This window comes from Hemiscyllium ocellatum, chromosome 21, assembly GCF_020745735.1.
Source record: "Hemiscyllium ocellatum isolate sHemOce1 chromosome 21, sHemOce1.pat.X.cur, whole genome shotgun sequence".
Classification (NCBI taxonomy): domain Eukaryota; kingdom Metazoa; phylum Chordata; class Chondrichthyes; order Orectolobiformes; family Hemiscylliidae; genus Hemiscyllium; species Hemiscyllium ocellatum.
The window spans coordinates 64,337,252-64,355,219 of record NC_083421.1 but is presented as its reverse complement, the minus strand read 5'-3'; the positions used below and the strand labels follow the sequence as shown (position 1 = coordinate 64,355,219).

Genomic DNA, 17,968 nt, shown 5'->3' with positions numbered 1-17,968 from the left:
CAGTGATACCATAGAGTTAAGATGCTTGGTCTCCACCAATCACAACATGAGTATTACTGCAAAACATACTTATCTTGCTTGAAGTATTTTGTTTTGAACACATTAGGATGATTATTAAGAATATCAGTTTAAGAGAAAATCAACATTGTACTGTGTGAGAGGAGAATGATGATCAGTTGACAAATGAACATTGGTAGAGGTATTGCCAATTATAAAATTAAATCAGGTTGACTTTGATCAAGTCATTTCCCTGAGAAATAAGCCAGCAAATAGCTAACACCTGTTCAGTGCAAATTGGCATAGTGTACATACATTCTTTTTCTTTCTGCAAAGTTGTTCTTTCCCATAAACTGGTATTCTTGTGAACTGTCCTGATGATTGAAAGATGAGAAGTTTCAACGAGATACTTCATCTTCAAGTAATACTCAAGTTTTGTGCTAACAATTAGTCACAACCATCTTCTTTTGTTCCAGATATAACTCCAATCAGTGGAGAAATATGCCTAATTCCAATTAACTTCAATTTCATTCAGAGTCTTTGGCACCACATTCAGTCAAGTGTTGTCTTGACGTCAAGAGTAGGAACATTCATTCTATGGGGACAGAAAGTTAGCATTAGAAGCAAGTTATTGCTGAGTAAGTACCATTTGATAGGGTTGTCAACAACACTTTTCATCCTTTCTTGACTTTTGAGACTGTTGGACTGAACTTATTTTGCTATTGGTAATCATGGCATATCTGGCAATTTTCCACATTGTCCGAAAGATGCTATTGTTGTAGTTGTACTGGAATATGACCTCACCATGGTCTCACCTTCTCAACTTCAATCCTCACCTGAGACATGGTGACCTCAGATTAAACTCTCCCTTGAATGGGAAAGCAATCCTATAGTCTTCTGGGGCCACGGCAACTTTACAGTTTTGATTTCACTGGAACAACGTAGCTCAGGTCAAAGTTTGTTCTGAATCATGTCTTCAGCTGTAATGCCATGATGTTGCAATGATTAATAGCCTTGGTTGTATCTACAGTGCTCTGCCATTTCTTGCTATTGTGTAGTGAATCAACTTGGCTAAAGATTTGCATGTGATGATAGGGATATTGGGAAGAAAGCCAGTTGGATTATCAACGTGGCACTTCTGGTTGAAGATGGTTGCAAATGTTTCAGTTTTCTCCCTTGCACTCATATGCTGGATTCCCTCATCACTGATGATGGGGATGCTAATGGAACATCTTCCTCTAGTTGTTTATAGTTTGTCATTAATAATAAACAATGAAGAAGGACTGCAGAGCTTAAATATGATCGAAGTTATTCACTTTGTCTATAGCAGCATGTTTAGCACGCACGTGGTCTTATGTTGTAGCTCTACAGGTTGGTACATCATATTTAGATATGCTATGCCGTGCTCCTGATTGAATCAAGATTGGATCCCTGAATTGTTTGCAATAACAGACCAAGGGCTATGTCAACCATATAAATTATGGTTGAATGCAATTCTGCTCTTGCTAATAGTTCACACCTTTTCATGGGTTCTGAACTTTGAGCTGCTGGATCTGTTGTGAATTGATCTGATTTAACAAGGTAATAGTACCAAACATGAAGAAGGATGTACGAAGTTAAAGCCACGACTGTCTCACAGGCACTGCATGGTGTTCACTCCCACCAATATTATCATGAATAGTGTGATGATTCTGCTCCTTTAATAAGATTAGGTTGCCCTTGGTTTTTTTTTCCAGGAGGTCATAATGACACAGACTCCGAAATGTTGATGTACTTGAGGAAGCTTTTAGGTTTTAAAAGAAACACTTGTACAATGAAAGGGGGATTCGAAAGTGCGGTGCAGGTCAAACAGCATCCCTGAGGAGCAGGAGCATTGATGTTTTGGGCATAAGCCCTCCCGAATTATCGATTCTCCTCTCCTCGGATGCTGCCTGACCTGCTGTGTTTTTCCAGCCCCACGCTCTCGACTCTGATCGCCAGCATCTGTAGTCCTCACTTTCTCCAATGAAAGGGGAGTGGCCAATTCTCCCAGCTCAGCTTTTCTTTGGTTTGGTTTGGGTTCAGAGGTTCTAGTCAGTTAGGTTTGAGGCTGCTAGTGCCAGAAACAGCTACATGGAAGAAGGTGTTCCATGCTGAATCTCTCTCCTGCAAGACCATGTGTTTGATTTTATGTTCTTTGCCAAGGGGTGTTTATGGGGATGGTTGCAAGTAGTTGGAACAACATCATTAAAGGGATAATCTGTTTTTGGATGGGTTGTTATTCTGTTCTCTTTTGTTTGTGTTTCATTTGATGATCTTGCAAATAAATTCTGTTTTGTTTAAAGCTAAGTGGTTGGGCCAGCCGTATCACTCCTGGAATATCCACTTTATACTTGCCTAAACCATTCGCAAATTTAGGGTCTGCGCTGCTTTCTTGAAGTGTTGTGAGGGGGTCTGGCCTGGTTCATGACAATATATACAACTGGTCAATTGGTGAATGCACAGCCAAATAGGCTTTCTTCCTCATGTTGATCCTATTACTGTCTGCTGCTGAATCAGTCTGACAGCCTTATCCTTCAAGACTTGGCTAGGAGTAAACTAACAAGCTATGCTTCGTAATGGACATTTAATTTCTCCAGCTAGAATATATCCCGTGTTCTTGCTTTAATCAATAGTTCTTCCAAGTGGTATCAAACATGGGAGAATAATGATTTATTAGCTGATGGAGAACAAGTGACAATCAGCAGATGAAGTATTTAACATGTTTGGTCTGATGCCATGAGAGCACATTACAACCTGAGTTGTGGTTGCGTACTCCTAGAGCCACACTCTCACAATCATATACCACTATGAAGCCATCTGTCATGTCATTGATGGTGACAGAATCTGGAACATTAACTGTGAAGTATGATTCGGTGAGTATAACAAGGACAGGCGTTTAAGATGATGCTCTGCAAAAATAGCACCCAATAGTTTTATGTGGTCCTGTCTGATCTAGCTGAACTGTGTCTTCAAGCCTGCATTCTTTGGACTTAAGAGAGCAAAAATGAAAGGCAGTGTAATGGTTCCAATCAAGCTGATCGGAATTTAGGAAGTCAGTCACTGTACAAATATTATGGCAAAAGAAGGATCAAAGGATAGGAAATTGGGAATTTGAAGGTGCAAATGCAAGCAAGTTTTTCCAAAAATAAACAAGATTGGCTTGTGGAAGGAAATATAAGTGGAGTGTGATAAAAGGCTGTGATCAGAAATGGCCTGATGTATGATGGGAGTAGCAAATCCACGTGAAATGACATTTTCAAGGGAGTTGCTATGAATATGGGTTGGCAAGTTTATATGCACATGGAGGACAGGAGGTCAGTAAACACAGAAGTGATTATAATGAGATGAAATGGAGGTTGAAATCTCCATGATAATAAGTTGCTTTATGACAGGCTGCGGGAGAAAAGCAGTGCTATATATATATATATATATATATATATATACACACACACACACACACACACACACACACACACACACACACACACACACACACACACACACACACACACCACCGAAACCCCTAATTAAATTCCAGTATGTGACTCACTCCCAGGTATCTGTTACTCCATACATAAACCCCAAAACCCCTCAATTAGATTCCAGTGTGTAACTCACTCCCAAGTATGTTATTCTATATCTAAAACCACCTGAATCCTTTAACTAAATTATAACTCGCTTGAAGGTATCTTTTATTCTCAATGTAAGAGATTCCAGTCTGTATCTCACTCCAGGTATCTGTTACACTGATAGCATGTGACATTAATATGCTGGCCACCCTCCCTCCCTATCCAGTAGCTTACATTGCACTGATTCTTTCAGCAGGATCCGGCTCCAACATGAGTTGCACCAAATTGCAAAGGTTGTTAGTGTATTTCTTCTCCACATGGAGCTTTCCCAAGAGGAACTTCAGATGTTTCCAGTTGCTCCTAATGATCCTCACCACCTGTTCAAACTCATTTGCCTTGTGATTAGAGCATTTAGAAAATAAATTTGCACCAGGTTTTATACATACTAGGGAAGAAACGAATCTTAAAACAAAGCTCTATTTATTTTTCCTCTCCACCACTGCACAATGTCAATCCTGGAAGATGTCACAGCTTTATGGGCTCAACAGGTTCTCATTCAGGTCACCAGTTAGATTCCATGTGGTCATGACCCCATGGTCACAACAGAACCCCAGCCAGTACAGAACTCTGCTAGCTAATCACCACCTTGTGGTTCATGCAAGCTGAGAAGAGAGGGATACGTGATGGCTAACAATGCCAGAAACAGTAAAACACCAAAAATAGTAAGGGAATTAACTTTTACAAACCCACCACTAAATAATGACTTCCTTCCATGAACACTAATAAACATATGATTGCATTTACATTCAGTCTGCAGGAAACAGGAGTGGTCCAAGACTAGTAGTTTAAACTTAAATAAAGGCACTTATGACTACATGAAACTAGAGATAGTTAAAGTGGCAAATTAAGTTAAGAAACAGATTTATACAGTTGCAGTGGCAGACATTAAAGGAATGTTTCAAAATACCCAGAATAAAAGAAAAAAATCCAAGGGAACATTCATCATCCCTATCATTAATAAAAAGATTAAAGGTAGTATCAAACTTAAAGACTAGGTATATTCCTGTGCAAAATTAGCTGGCAAGTCGGACAATTTGATAGGATATAAAAAAGCAAAGATTGACTAAAAGATTAATTAGGAGGAAAAATTTATGAGAAAAAGCTAGCTTGAAATATAAAAACAGATTGCACAAGTCTCTATAGCGATTTAAAAATTTTAAAAGTTAATAAAGTAAATGTTGGTCTTATAAAAAGTGAGTCTGAAGAACTAATAATAGAAAGTAAGAGGGTGTCAGATGAATTAAACAGCTACTTTGCACTTTACACTCCCCAGGACTACCTGTAAATACTGATACAATGCAGGGGCCCCTATAAATACTGATGTGGAGGTGCCAGTATTGAATTGGGGGTGGATAAGGTCAAAAGTCACATGGCACCAGGTTATGGTCCAACAGGTTTTATTTGAAATCACAAGCTTTTGGAGCACTGCACCTTTGTCAGGTAACGAAGTAGGAGTGCTCCACAAGCTTGTGATTTCAAATAAACCTGATGAACTATAACCTGGCGTAGTGTGACTTCTGACTGATAAATACTGACAATTCTAAAAGCTTCTTGTAATTTCAAAAAAAGGCATCAAAAGAAAGTCAAGGGCATAGTATCGCACCCTGATAATAGTCAGGAGGCCAGGAAACACAGAAGGATATGTCAGAGCACTTTGACCAGCATCCTAAGGAGTGTCAGCACTAGCAGAGGTGGCAGAACAAGACTTTTAAAATGCAATTCCAAGGAGGTCACAGAGAATGAAGTGGAAAAGGATTTTGTACGTCCATCATGTTGCATGTCATCATCTCAAGCAAAATACATCCTAAGGACCAGACGTCACTTTTCGCCAATGGCCTCCTTTTCAATGCCTCCGGAGCCATCCAGACCTTTGCAGCTACCGGAAAGAAATGGAAAATGTTACCTCCTACCTAGCTATAAACAATTAATCTATAACTACCCTCACCGACGCACCAGAAACAACAACAGAATACAGCAAAGCTGTTCTTACTAAGATCATAAAATCCCTCTAGTGTGGAAACAAGCCCTTTAGCCCAACAAGCCCACACCGACCCTCTGAAGAGTTACCCAGCCAGACCCATTCCCCTACATTTAACCCTTGACTGATGTACCCAACCTACAAACTGAATACTGTGGACAATTTAGCACAGCTAATTCACCTAACCTGCACATCTTTGGATTGTGGGAGGAAACCGGAGGAAACCCACGCAGACATGGGGAGAATGTACAAACTGCACACAGGCAGTTGCCCGAGGCTGGAATCGAACCCTAGTCCCTGGCTCTGTGAGGCAGCAGTGCTAACTACTAAGCCACTGTGTCACCCTGAGATTTGACAGGTCATGCTGAAATTGGGAGTGTTATCCAGCAAAGCAAGTAGTCAAGCAACAGCATTTCCTGCCTATGTACTGTTCAACAGGCAGTACTAATTCATTAGAGTGTACAATATAATGGTATTCAGTAAGACGACATAAACCCTGGGTGTCCTGAACATTGATTCTCACAGCATGGTATCCAGTAAAAAATGGGCAGGAAACCATCTCCCCCTCACCACACTGCTCCATGTGCAACATCACTTGGAGGACACACTAAGGGTGTACTCTGGTGAGGACTTCAAAGTCATTGTCAACACGGGATTGGTAGCCCCACTACTGACCTAAATGCTGGAAGGAAGGTCAGTGATGGATCAGCCAAACATAAAACAAGAATAGGCCTTCTAAAATCTTTAAACTGTTCTGTCATTTAGTGAAATCATAGTTGACTGATGACTTGATTCCACATATCTGTCCTTTTCCCATATCCTTGGTCAAATATCTATTTGTCTCAGATTAAAAATTAACTATGATTATCAATTCATGCCTGGAGAGGAATCCTAAACTTCTACAACCTTTTCTGTGTAGGAATCTTCTTAATTCCAGCTCCTGAAGAACAGGCTCTAATTATTAGCATCTGACATCAGGACCTAGATTCTCCAACCAGATAATAGTTTCTATAGTCAAATATCGGGGTCCCATAAAAACTGAATTTTTCTAGTATTTACCACGTAGCATAAGGTTTTATTTCACAGCTTTTAAATCAATACTTAACATTCCAATATTCTAGCATATGAAACAAAGGGTAGAATTAGAAAAATTACAGATGCCCAAAACTAATATGAATGACACATCTGGTGTCAAATGCACTAATTATCAGTGTTTTGATGAGGAAATAAGCTTGGAAACAATGGTAAACAAACCCCCAGATGAAGGCGGGCAATGGTATGATGATCATCGTCCATCATGTGTGGCTGGCCCATGTCCACTGGCCAAAAAGGTTCAGATAATTCATTGACACAGAGAAAATAACCCTGTCCCTCAAAATACAATACAAAAATAAGTGCCAGATTTAGAAAGAGGAGTACTCAGGATAGAAGGTGCCGGGGAAGCCCGCAGAGGTCAAGGGGACAAGGAAATTGGAGAAGCCACATCTCTACTGAAAAGTCATGAGACAAAAACATTTCATGCTGATAGCCTGCTAATTCTGTTATCAGTGAACCATCCCCAATTGTCATAAATATATACTTTCTATATCTAACTAATGCATCCTATCTGAAATTTACTTACAAATCACTGACTGCCTATGATCACAAACTCCTAAAAAACTCCATCCACCTATTGGACGCAGATTGAGATTTAGTCTGGAGCTGCACAACCTTAATGGAGCCAAAGATGATTGTCGATGAGTGAGTTACTGGTAAGAAAGTGGCACTTAAATGCACTAGATTAGAGTGGTGCTGGAAAAGCACAGCAGGTCAGGCAGCGACCAAAAAGCATTTCACCAGTTTTCTCATTTCCCCTACCCTCCCCCCACCTTACTCCAGTTCCAACCTTCCAACTCAGCACCATCCTCATGACCTGTCCTACCTGTCAATCTTCCTTCCCACCTATCTGCTCCACCCTCCTCTCTGACCTATCACCTTCATCCCCACCCCCATCCATCTATTTTACTCTTTGCTACCTTCTCCCCAGCCCCACCCCCCTCCCACTTACCTCTCCACCCTGGAGGCTCCCTGCCTTCATTCCTGATGAACGGCTTTTGCCCGAAACGTCAATTTTCCTGCTCTTCAGATGCTGCCTGACCTGCTGTGCTTTTCCAGCACCACTCTAATCTAGATTCTGATTTCCATCATCTGCAGTCCTCACTTTTGTCCACTTAAATGCACTGTCAACAATACCTCTCATCACTCTGCTAAAGACTGGGAGTAGACAGATGAAACATTATTAACTGATTGGATTCATCTCAATTTTTTAGGCATGACATAGCCAGACATATTTTGCATTTTGCCAGTCAGATTGTAGGGAAGTAGTTATATTGGAACATCTCAGCTAGAGGCACAATTTCAGATTTTTACTACTACAACCAGAACATAATCAGAGTCCACAGGGCCTTTCTTTAGCCTGTGCTTTCAGCCATTTCTTGTCAAGTTAATTAAATTGTAATTGAAAACTAGTGGCAGTCACTGACACAGCAATTCTCGCTGAAGATCATTGTAAAAACTTATGAGTCCAGTAACATAAACATTATGTTACCATTCCTGCAGATTAAGGTGAGAGTATAATGTTTTTATAGACTACAGCTAACTTTTTGTCCATTTTCAAGTTCTTTTCCACAGATTTCTTATTGCTCTTTGAGAGAGGCTCATCTCTAGCAGCCCAAAAGCTCCTCTTGCATATTGTCCCCATAGCCACTGCAGTACAAAAGCAGGTCATTCAGCCCATTAAAGCCATGCTGTCTCCCTGTGGAGCAATTCAACCTGTCCCACTCCCCTGCTATATCCACAGACCTGCACATTCATTTCCTTCATGCATCTATCTAATTTCTTTAAAAATCATTGATCATTGTCACTTCCACCACCCTGTAAGCATTGTACAGGACCTTATTCCAGAGACTGTATAGAGTAGGGTGGACTATCAATGAGGCTTTTCAACTACAATTACAACACATTCGAGCTAATCTGACCTAATCCATGACTGTTTCTTGATTGGCTGTGGAGAAGTCAATGTTTCAGGTGTAACCCTTCTTCAAGACTGGGTGGGTTTAAGAGGAGCTGCAGATAAAAGAGATGGGGGGGGGCAGGGGGAGCAGGGTGGTGAGGTGGGGATAAGTGAACACAGGTAGACAGTATGACCTAGTTGGTCGAAGAGAAGAATGAATCCGGTTGGTGGCTGGAAAGAAGGGTCAATGAGAGGAATGGCGAAGGGGCTGGGAAGGGAGGTTAATGTTGAGTCCTCTGGGCTGTAGGCTGCCCAGGCAGAAGATGAGCTGTTGTTCTTCCAATTTGCGGTCTGATTCGTTGTGGCAATGGAGCAGGCCAATAATGGTCATGTCAGAAAGGGAGTGGGAAGGGGAATTAAAATGGGCAGTGACTGGAAGGTCAGGACAGCTCTTACAGGCCTGGCTGAGATGCTTGACAAAGCATTCCACTGGTTTACATTTGGTCCTTCCGATGTAGAGAAGACCGCATCAGGAGCACCGGATACAGTAAACTAAGTAGGAGGAGAGGCAGGTGAACCTCTGTCTCATCTGGAAGGTCAGTTTGGGACACCCGGAACAGAGGTGAAGGGCGTGGTGTGCTGAGAGGTTTTGTATCTTTTTCCGGGATTCCAGCATCTGCAGCTTTTTTTGTCTTGAACTTTGATTAGCTGTGGCAGACTTTCGCCACCCATTTCCAGAGCTCAGAGATACCGTGGCCAAGATGTACCCCACCAACAAATCAGGGAGATGTTCAAGCTCGCTTCAAACAACTCAGGTGATAAAGGCTACCTAAAATATTGGGTGAAATAAACAGTGGCTCTTACAGTCTTTCATCCTTATCTTGAACTTAACTTCATCACCGACAAATGTTGGAAAGATGAAATCACATATTGTAAATGAGAGATCAGCTAGCATTTGGATGTTAGTTGGTTTCAAGTTTCTATAGAAGGAACATATTAAATAAATTTAAACAACATTGTAAATTTGTATTTTATTCTTCTTACAATCACACATTTTAAAAAAAATTTTGCCTGCATATGAATCTAAAGAGAAAGCTATTAAATGGCAGAGTGAATAATCAGTCTATCCCACCACATTCCTATAGTCCAAATGTTAAAAACAAAAATTTGCATGTATGTAGTATGGTTTTCAACTTCAGGACATCCAAAGCACTTTATAGCCAACAAAGTACTTTTTTCACAATTGTAATATGAGAAACACATCAATCAAATTGCACACTGCAGGATTCACAAACAGCAATATGATAATTATCAGAAGTATTGCTAGGAAAGGGATAAATATTGGCTCTAGCACATTGAAAAGAACACATCCTACACATCTTTGTAACAACATCCATAGATACTGGTTTCAGTTTAATATCTCAACTGAAAGATTCATCCAACACAATGTCCCAAATTAGATTTGAACAAAGAGTGGTGGGGAAATGGGAAAATATCAAATGCGACTGGTACAGAATGGACTGGACTTTGGTATCAATATAATAGTCAGGTTAACAGCACTCATCATTGTTAATGCACAAATCAGATTGTAATATCTGATAGATGCACATGACACATATCTGGAAGTTTCAATTTGCAATGCCCTGCTTTTCCAAAATTATGTGATGATGCTATCTCACCCTGAGGCTCACTGTTCAAACACATACACAGCATGAATTTGTTGCTCTGAATTCAAACATATGCACCAAATCTGCTTGAAAAAATTAAGGAGAGATGGAAGGTAGAAGGCTTTTAAAAAAATTTTGATTGTGGACTAAAATGGGGAATCCAAAGACTGAGGAAAATTTGTCACACTTTCTAAAACAAGTTACTAAAACACTATGTGAGTTGCACTTACATTACTGTTTTGCAAGCAGTAGAGGGGGTAGAGATAAGTCGCCACAGCACATGCATTTGTGAGTGAGTGTTATGTGTATGGGAGTGTGAATGTGCAAGTGCACAGATACAGAGTGAGCTTCATCCAGCAAAAGATTGTTGATTGGTTTGTGCAATTGTGACCAGTTGTGGACTCTGGAAGTCATCAGCCTGACAACAACTCTCAGGTGAATGGCACGTTTATGAGAGAGGAGAAGAAGCACATGGACTGCTGGTCAAAAGGGTTCTGTGTCTCTATCTCTCTGTAGTAAAAGTAACTGAAGCCTGAAGAAAGCTAGTTATTTTCTCCCACTAGTTACCATAAGTTGTTTATTTGTATCAGTAACTCAAAGACTTTACAAGCACTTTGTGCCTTCTGCAAGAAAATGAAATAATCCAGAAAAAGGGAGTGGAGAATTGAGATTTTGGGAAACAAAAGGAGCGGCTCGTCAGATGTTTGTAGGCTGGTGCTACTGAACTGTATTTCCCCAGAGTTTGTTTAACCTCTGCCCGTAACATCAATGCTTTTTATTCTTTTTCTGTGTCTGTCTGTATGTATATGGTGTGTAACAGTTACAACCAATAGAGTTAAATGTTAATTGTTCACAGTTTTCTTTACGAGTGACCAGACTTATTTATTTGTCATAAGCAACAGTTCTTGTTAAGTACAGAAACCTGGTCAGTGCTTTCTGTTAATCTGATTTCATCAGGCAGGTAAACTGGGGCCTTTGTTAACTTAAACAATTAGCTTTTGTGGCAGCCCAGGAGGAGCGGAGATCAGCAATGAGCACATTTTTCCCAGCAAGTCGTAACCAGTTACACAGCACGTTTCAGACAATGAGTCACCTCAAATCACTTTACTGCTAATTAAGTGTATTTTTTCTAAAGTGTAGCCACTGTTGTAACATAGGAATATTGGTACCGAATTTGTGCACATAAGCTCCAACAAACAAAAATGTAATAATGACGAAAAAAATGTGCATTTGTGATGTTGAGAGATAAACATTGACCAGAACACTGAGGAGAACTCTGCTCTTTTCCTATGAAATACTGCCGAGGGATGTTTTTTAGATTAGATTACTTGTGTGGAAACAGGCCCTTCGGCCCAACAAGTCAACACCAACCCGCCGAAGCGCAACCCACCCATACCCCTACATTTACCCCTTACCTAACACTATGGGCAATTTAGCATGGCCAATTCACCTGACCTGCACATCTTTGGACTGTGGGAGGAAACCAGAGCACCCAGAGGAAACCCACGCAGACACGGGGAGAACGTGCAAACTCCACACAGTCAGTCGCCTGAGTCGGGAATTGAACCCGGGTCTCAGGCGCTGTGAGACAGCAGTGCTCACCATTGTGCCACCGTGCCGCTTGCATCTGCCCAAGCAGGCAGTCAGAGGTTTTTAAAAACAACTTTTTTTCACTATTTTTAAACGTTTTTCTTGTATCTTTTAAAATTTCTTTACTTGGATCTTTCTATCTTTTTTTTAAAAACCTTCCACACTTGATTTGACACTGAATTAGATATTCTTACATTCTGGTCAGGTTTCTATACTATATTGCTCTGTGAGCAAATTAATTTCTAATGATAGGCATAGCTCAATCTCTGCTCCAAGATAACCATCATGTTAATATTAGGAAAACCACAAGACCACCGTGTGGGCGGCACGGTGGCACAGTGGTTAGCACTGCTGCCTCACAGCGCCTGAAGACCCGGGTTCAATTCCCGACTCAGGCGACTGACTGTGTGGAGTTTGCACGTTCTCCCCGTGTCTGCGTGGGTTTCCTCCGGGTGCTCCGGTTTCCTCCCACAGTCCAAAGATGTGCGGGTCAGGTGAATTGGCCATGCTAAATTGCCCGTAGTGTTAGGTAAGGGGTAAATGTAGGGGTATGGGTGGGTTTCGCTTCGGCGGGTCGGTGTGGACTTGTTGGGCCGAAGGGCCTGTTTCCACACTGTAAATCTAATCTAATCTAAAAAAAAACTAGGAATGATAACACTACTTTTTCTCCATAGATGGTGCCAGACCTGCTGAATTTTCCCAGTAGTTTCTGATGTTGATATTAAGCATCTTCAGAAATTTACTCTGATCTGCCTAACCTCGTGCTATGTTTTTCCTGGGAGTGATTGATCACGATAGCATAAAGGGAGATTTACTCTTTATCTAATCCCCTACTGCACCTACCCTAACAGTGCTTTATCATGACTGAGTAGAGGTAGCTTTAATCTGTATCTAATTCTATGACCCAAGTTCAGAATCTGTCCTGTGGTTGCAATGTGAAAAAACATGTCATTTGCCAGCACCAGCAGCTTTCAAGTTAATCAAAATGAAGCATGCCAACAACTAACCTGTGAATCACATGTTTGGACTGCAAGTAGATAAGGCCATCCACCATCTGTCCCAGAAAATTCTTTATCACCTAAGGAAACAAAGGCATTTTGTAATAAACAGTTACAGAAAGGAACAGTTTGGGAGGAACAAATTGTTTGAATTTACTAATGGTTCAACAAGTAAATTTCCTGAAACCAAAAGAGAAAAGGCTGGAGAATCTCAGCAGGTCTGGCAGCGTCTGTAAGGACAGAAGAGAGCTGACGTTTCAAGTCTAAATGACCCTTTGTCAAAGCTTAAAAAAAAGGGAGAAATAGGGAGGTATTTATACTAGGCTGAGAGAAGGTGAGTCATGGCTCCAGAAGCAAAGGTAGCAATAAAGAGGTGATAATGACAGTGCATAGAGAGATTATAGGGAGATTAGGAGTAATGAATGGCCAAGGCTGAAACCAATAAATTTCCTGCTTCACTCGGCCAGATCAGGAAGGACATGCTTTTCAGCCTGTGCTGAGCTGGCTAATCCAAGCTGAGGTGATTGTCTCTCCACCCTTCAGACACTCTGCCTGCATTCCTGATGAAGGGCTTTTGCCTAAAATGTTGATTTTACTGCTCCTCGGATGCTACCTGAAATACTGTGCTTTTCCAGCACCACTCTAATCTAGACTCTGGTTTCCAGCATCTGCAGTCATTGTTTTTACCTAGTTGATTTTAACCCTACTGCGAATCCTCTTGTGGATGCCTGCCTTGAAGAAGTTTTCCTCCTCGCTCTACAAAAATCTCAGGGAGTCCCTTTCCCACTGCAACTCCTAGGTCATTTCCTCTGCCCTGAAGCTCTTCAACCATGTCCTGAAACAGACTCGCCAGTTCAGCATTGTCCCCATGACTTGTCCTATCTGCCTATCTTCTTTTTCACCTATCCACTCCCCCCTCTCCCCTGACCTATCACCTTCATCCCCTCCCCCTCTCACCAATTATACTCTTTGCTACTTTCTCCCCATTCCCACCCTCCTCTCATTTATCTCTCCACCCTTCAGGAACTCTGCCTGTATTCCTGATGAAGGGCTTTTGCCCGAAACGTCAATTTTACTGCTCCTTGGATGCTGCCTGAATTGCTATGCTTTTCTAGCACCACTCTAATCTAGATTGAGGTGAGTGTGGACTGGGACTCTATGATTGGTGCAAATTCATCTTAATTAATGGGGTATTGTCCAGTGCTTCCAGTACTAATCGCCACCGGGCACCATTCAGAATCAAATGAAATGGGGATCATGTATGCTTATGATGCCCTCCATAGCTTAATATCTGGGCTCACACATGAGCATTAGTCACCTATGTGAGGTATGAAGTTATTGACATCTACAAATTTCATGTTCAATGATATGATAGCTGTTCATCTCTGAAGGTCTTCACTAATGACCACAGGGGTGTTTTCTAGCAGGTTAGTGCATGGATAAGGAACTCCTGGTCAACTGTTTCTCCAAATTTCCATTATCACCACCTTTGTACCTTCTCAAAATCTTACAACTAATCTGTTCTCATCGTCTGTGATTCTCATGTCCTCCCCCAGTTCAATAAAGATCCATGGCATAATCTTCCATGTAACATGCCTCATGAAAAGCTCACTGGTGCAGCATCAGCTGACATGGCCTTAGAGAGGATGCAAAGGCAATTTACTAGAATGGTTCTAGTAAAGCATGACCCAAGTCTTCCCGTGGCCAGTCATTTTAACGCAGCATCCTGCTCACATCATGCTGCAATGCTTCAGTGAATCACAGAACAAACTGGAGGAACACATCTCATCTTCAGGCTAGGCATTTTACAACCTTCTGGACTGAATATTGAGTTTAACATCTTCGGATTGTGAACTCACCCCCATTTCTTTCTTTTCTTTTAGTTTTACTTGTTGCATTCTCTGTCACCGTGTCCATCTGTTCCTTCCAGTCTTGCAGTTAGACACACCATCGTTCTGCCATTCTCACATTTCAATCACTTAATCTGTACTATTAACATCCTTCTCCCACAGGGCTCCACTCTCACACTATTGCAGAAATGCTTCCACCTTCAGCACTTCATTTCAGCTCTGATGAAGAGTCATCTGACTCAAAATATTATCTTGTTCTCTCTCCACAGATGCTGCCTGACCCACTGTGATTTCCAGCACTATTTTGTTTTCAGATTGGAGAAGCTATCGTTTTCCTTAGAGAAAGTAACTTTAACAGAAACCATCAAAATTATGAAAGGTTTAGATAGAGTAAACAAGGAGAAACTGCATAATATAAAGGTTGTATCCAGAGGGTCAGAGACTTTTTTTAAAATGGCAAAAGAACCAGAGAGTGAGATAAGTGAATTTTTTTATGTAGAATTTTGATCTGGAATATATTGCCTGAAAGGGCAGTGGAAGTAGATTCAATAGGAACATTCAAAAGGAGAAATTAATAAAAACGCATGATGATTAAAAAATTAGGGTCAGCTCTTAAGTGTGATACAGTAATGAAGGACTGAATGATCTCCTTCTGTGTTGCAAGATTCTGTGATAAATACAAATTACATTATTGAATATACTTGGCACATTCTCAGTGAGCTACCAGGAGTCATAGAAAACCTGGCTGCAAAAGTAACAATAATATTGGGGAATGCTCTTCGGAGGGTCGGAGGGACTTGTTGGGCCGAAGAGCCTGTTTTCACATTGTAGGGAATCCAATCTAATCTAATCTTAATTTGTGACAAACACAAAATTAGGGGTAGAGCTAATACCAAGGAAAATGGATAGATATAATAAACTTAAAGTTGAGTTTTGCAAGATGATGGGAATAGAATGTCATAACTTTTGAGAGATGAGATGACTCCCACCCTTTTTTTGACGGCTGAACAAACTGATTTTGGAAAAGCCAAAGTCTACTAAAAATGAAGCCTGTGAAGTTGTCCATCTTCAGTGGTGTGGGATGATTTCTGGTCATGCCATGTATCCATAGCTGATACCTGCTTTAGAACCTCTGAAACGGCGTGTCACTGTAATGAAAATCTCCTGCATATGGCTGATGTTGCCATTGTCAATACAGTGCTGAAAAATGTGTTGCTGGAAAAGCGCAGCAGATCAGGCAGCATCCAAGGAGCAGGAGAGTCGACGTCTCGGGCATGAAGAAGGGCTTATGCCCGAAACGTCGATTCTCCTGCTCCTTGAATGCTCCAGCATCTGCAGTCCTCACTTTCTCCTAATTGTCAATACAGTGTCCTGCATATCATGATAAACTACCGGAATGGATATGTAATAGATAAGCATGTAACTGACAAGTAATGTTCAATAAATAAATGCAAGGTGACATATTTTGATTGGAAGAATAAGGAGACCAAATATTCCTTGGAAAGTATAAGCCTAAACTGGATAACTATTCAAATTACTAAAAGCAGTGATGTAGAATTAACAAAACCATGAAAATATAAACAAACACTAGAAAAATGGAACTGAGAAGTTACATTAAATTGGTATTGAACTTTGAAAGAAAAAGCAGAGTATTGTAGATTCTAGAGATCTGAAATAAAACAGAAAATTAAATTTGATTCCCTCCGGTGTGGAAACAGGCCCTTCAGCCCAGCAAGTCCGCACTGACCCTCCGAAGAGTTACCCAGCCAGACCCATTTCCCTCTGACTAATGCACCTAACACTATGGGCAATTTAGCATGGCCAATTCACCTGATCTGCACATCTTTGGACTGTGGGGGGAAACCAAAGCACCTGGAGGAAACCCACGCAGACACGGGGAGAATATGCAAACTCCACACAGACAGTCACTCAAGGCTGGAATTGAACCCAGGACCCTGGTGCTGTGAGGCAGCAGTGCTAATCACTGAGGCACCATGCCACCCTAAAAATCCTGGAGAAACTGAGCAACTCTGGTAGCATTTAGAGTCATAGAGATGTACAGCATGGAAACAGACCCTTTGATCCAACCCGTCCATGCTGACCAGATATCCTAAATCAATCTAGTCCCCATTTGCCAACACTTTAAATGGTGACAGCCTTTAAATGCTGTAATTGTACCAGCCTCCACCACTTCCTCTGGCACTTATTCCATACACACACCACCCTTTGCATGAAAACGTTGCCCCTGAGGTCCCTTTTAAACTTTTCCCCTCTCACCCTAAACCTGTGACCTCTAGGTTCTGGACTCCCATACATCAGGGAAAATACCTTTCCTAGTTACCCTATCCACATTCAAGACAAAAGATGGAAAATTATAGGCCAATTAGCCTAACCTCGGTTGTTGGTAAAATTCTAGAATCCATCATTAAGGATGAGGTTTCTAAATTCTTAGAAGAGCAGAGTCTGATTAGAACAAGTCAACATGGATTTAGTAAGGGGAGGTCATGCCTGACAAACCTGTTGGAAATCTTTGAAGAGGTGACAAGTAGGTTAGACCAGGGAAACCCAGTGGATGTGGTCTATCTAGACTTTCAAAAGGCCTTTGATAAGTTGCCACATGGGAGGCTGCTGAGCAAGGTGAGGGCCCATGGTGTTCGAGGTGAGCTACTGGGATGGATTGAGGATTGGCTGCCTGACAGAAGGCAGAGAGTTGGGATAAAAGGTTCTTTTTTGGAATGGCAGCTGGTGACAAGCGGTGTTCCGAAGGGTTCAGTGTTGGAGCCACAGCTATTTGCATTATATATTAATGATTTGGATGAAGGGACTGGGGGCATTCTAGCGAAGTTTGCCGATGATATGAAGTTAGGTGGACAGGCAGGTAGTACTGAGGAAGTGGGGAGGCTACAGAAGGATCTAGACAGTTTGGGAGAGTGGTCCAGGAAATGCTGATGGAATTCAACGTGAGCAAATGCGAGGTCTTGCACTTAGGCAAAAAGAATAAAAGCATAGACTACTTTCTAAATGGTGAGAAAATTCGTAAAGCCAAAGTACAAAGGGATCTGGGAGTGCTAGTCAAGGATTCTCTAAAGGTAAACATGCAGGTTGAGTCCGTGATTAAGAAAGCAAATGCAATGTTGTCATTTATCTCAAGAGGGTTGGAATATAAAAGCAGCAATGTGCTACTGAGACTTTATAAAGCTCTGGTTAGGCCCCATTTGGAGTACTGTGTCCAGTTTTGGTCCCCAC

The 17,968-nt window shown here is 41.3% G+C and overlaps 1 protein-coding gene across 3 annotated transcripts in view; it reads right to left on the bottom strand.

Annotated features, from left to right (window-relative positions):
- Positions 1-5,156: 5,156 nt before the first annotated feature.
- The window catches only part of LOC132825737 (serine/threonine kinase-like domain-containing protein STKLD1), a 29,589-nt gene continuing 16,777 nt past the window's right edge, over positions 5,157-17,968 (bottom strand). For 2 of the 3 annotated variants that reach the window (XM_060841165.1, XM_060841166.1), the window contains 3 exons: positions 12,882-12,952; positions 9,482-9,597; positions 5,157-5,523 (listed from right to left, as the gene is read on the bottom strand). In XM_060841165.1, the coding sequence (XP_060697148.1) occupies positions 5,378-5,523; positions 9,482-9,597; positions 12,882-12,952 (333 nt within the window). In that variant the 3' untranslated portion in view covers positions 5,157-5,377. The remainder of the gene's footprint in view (positions 5,524-9,481; positions 9,598-12,881; positions 12,953-17,968) is intronic. The other variant, XM_060841168.1, reaches the window with a different exon arrangement.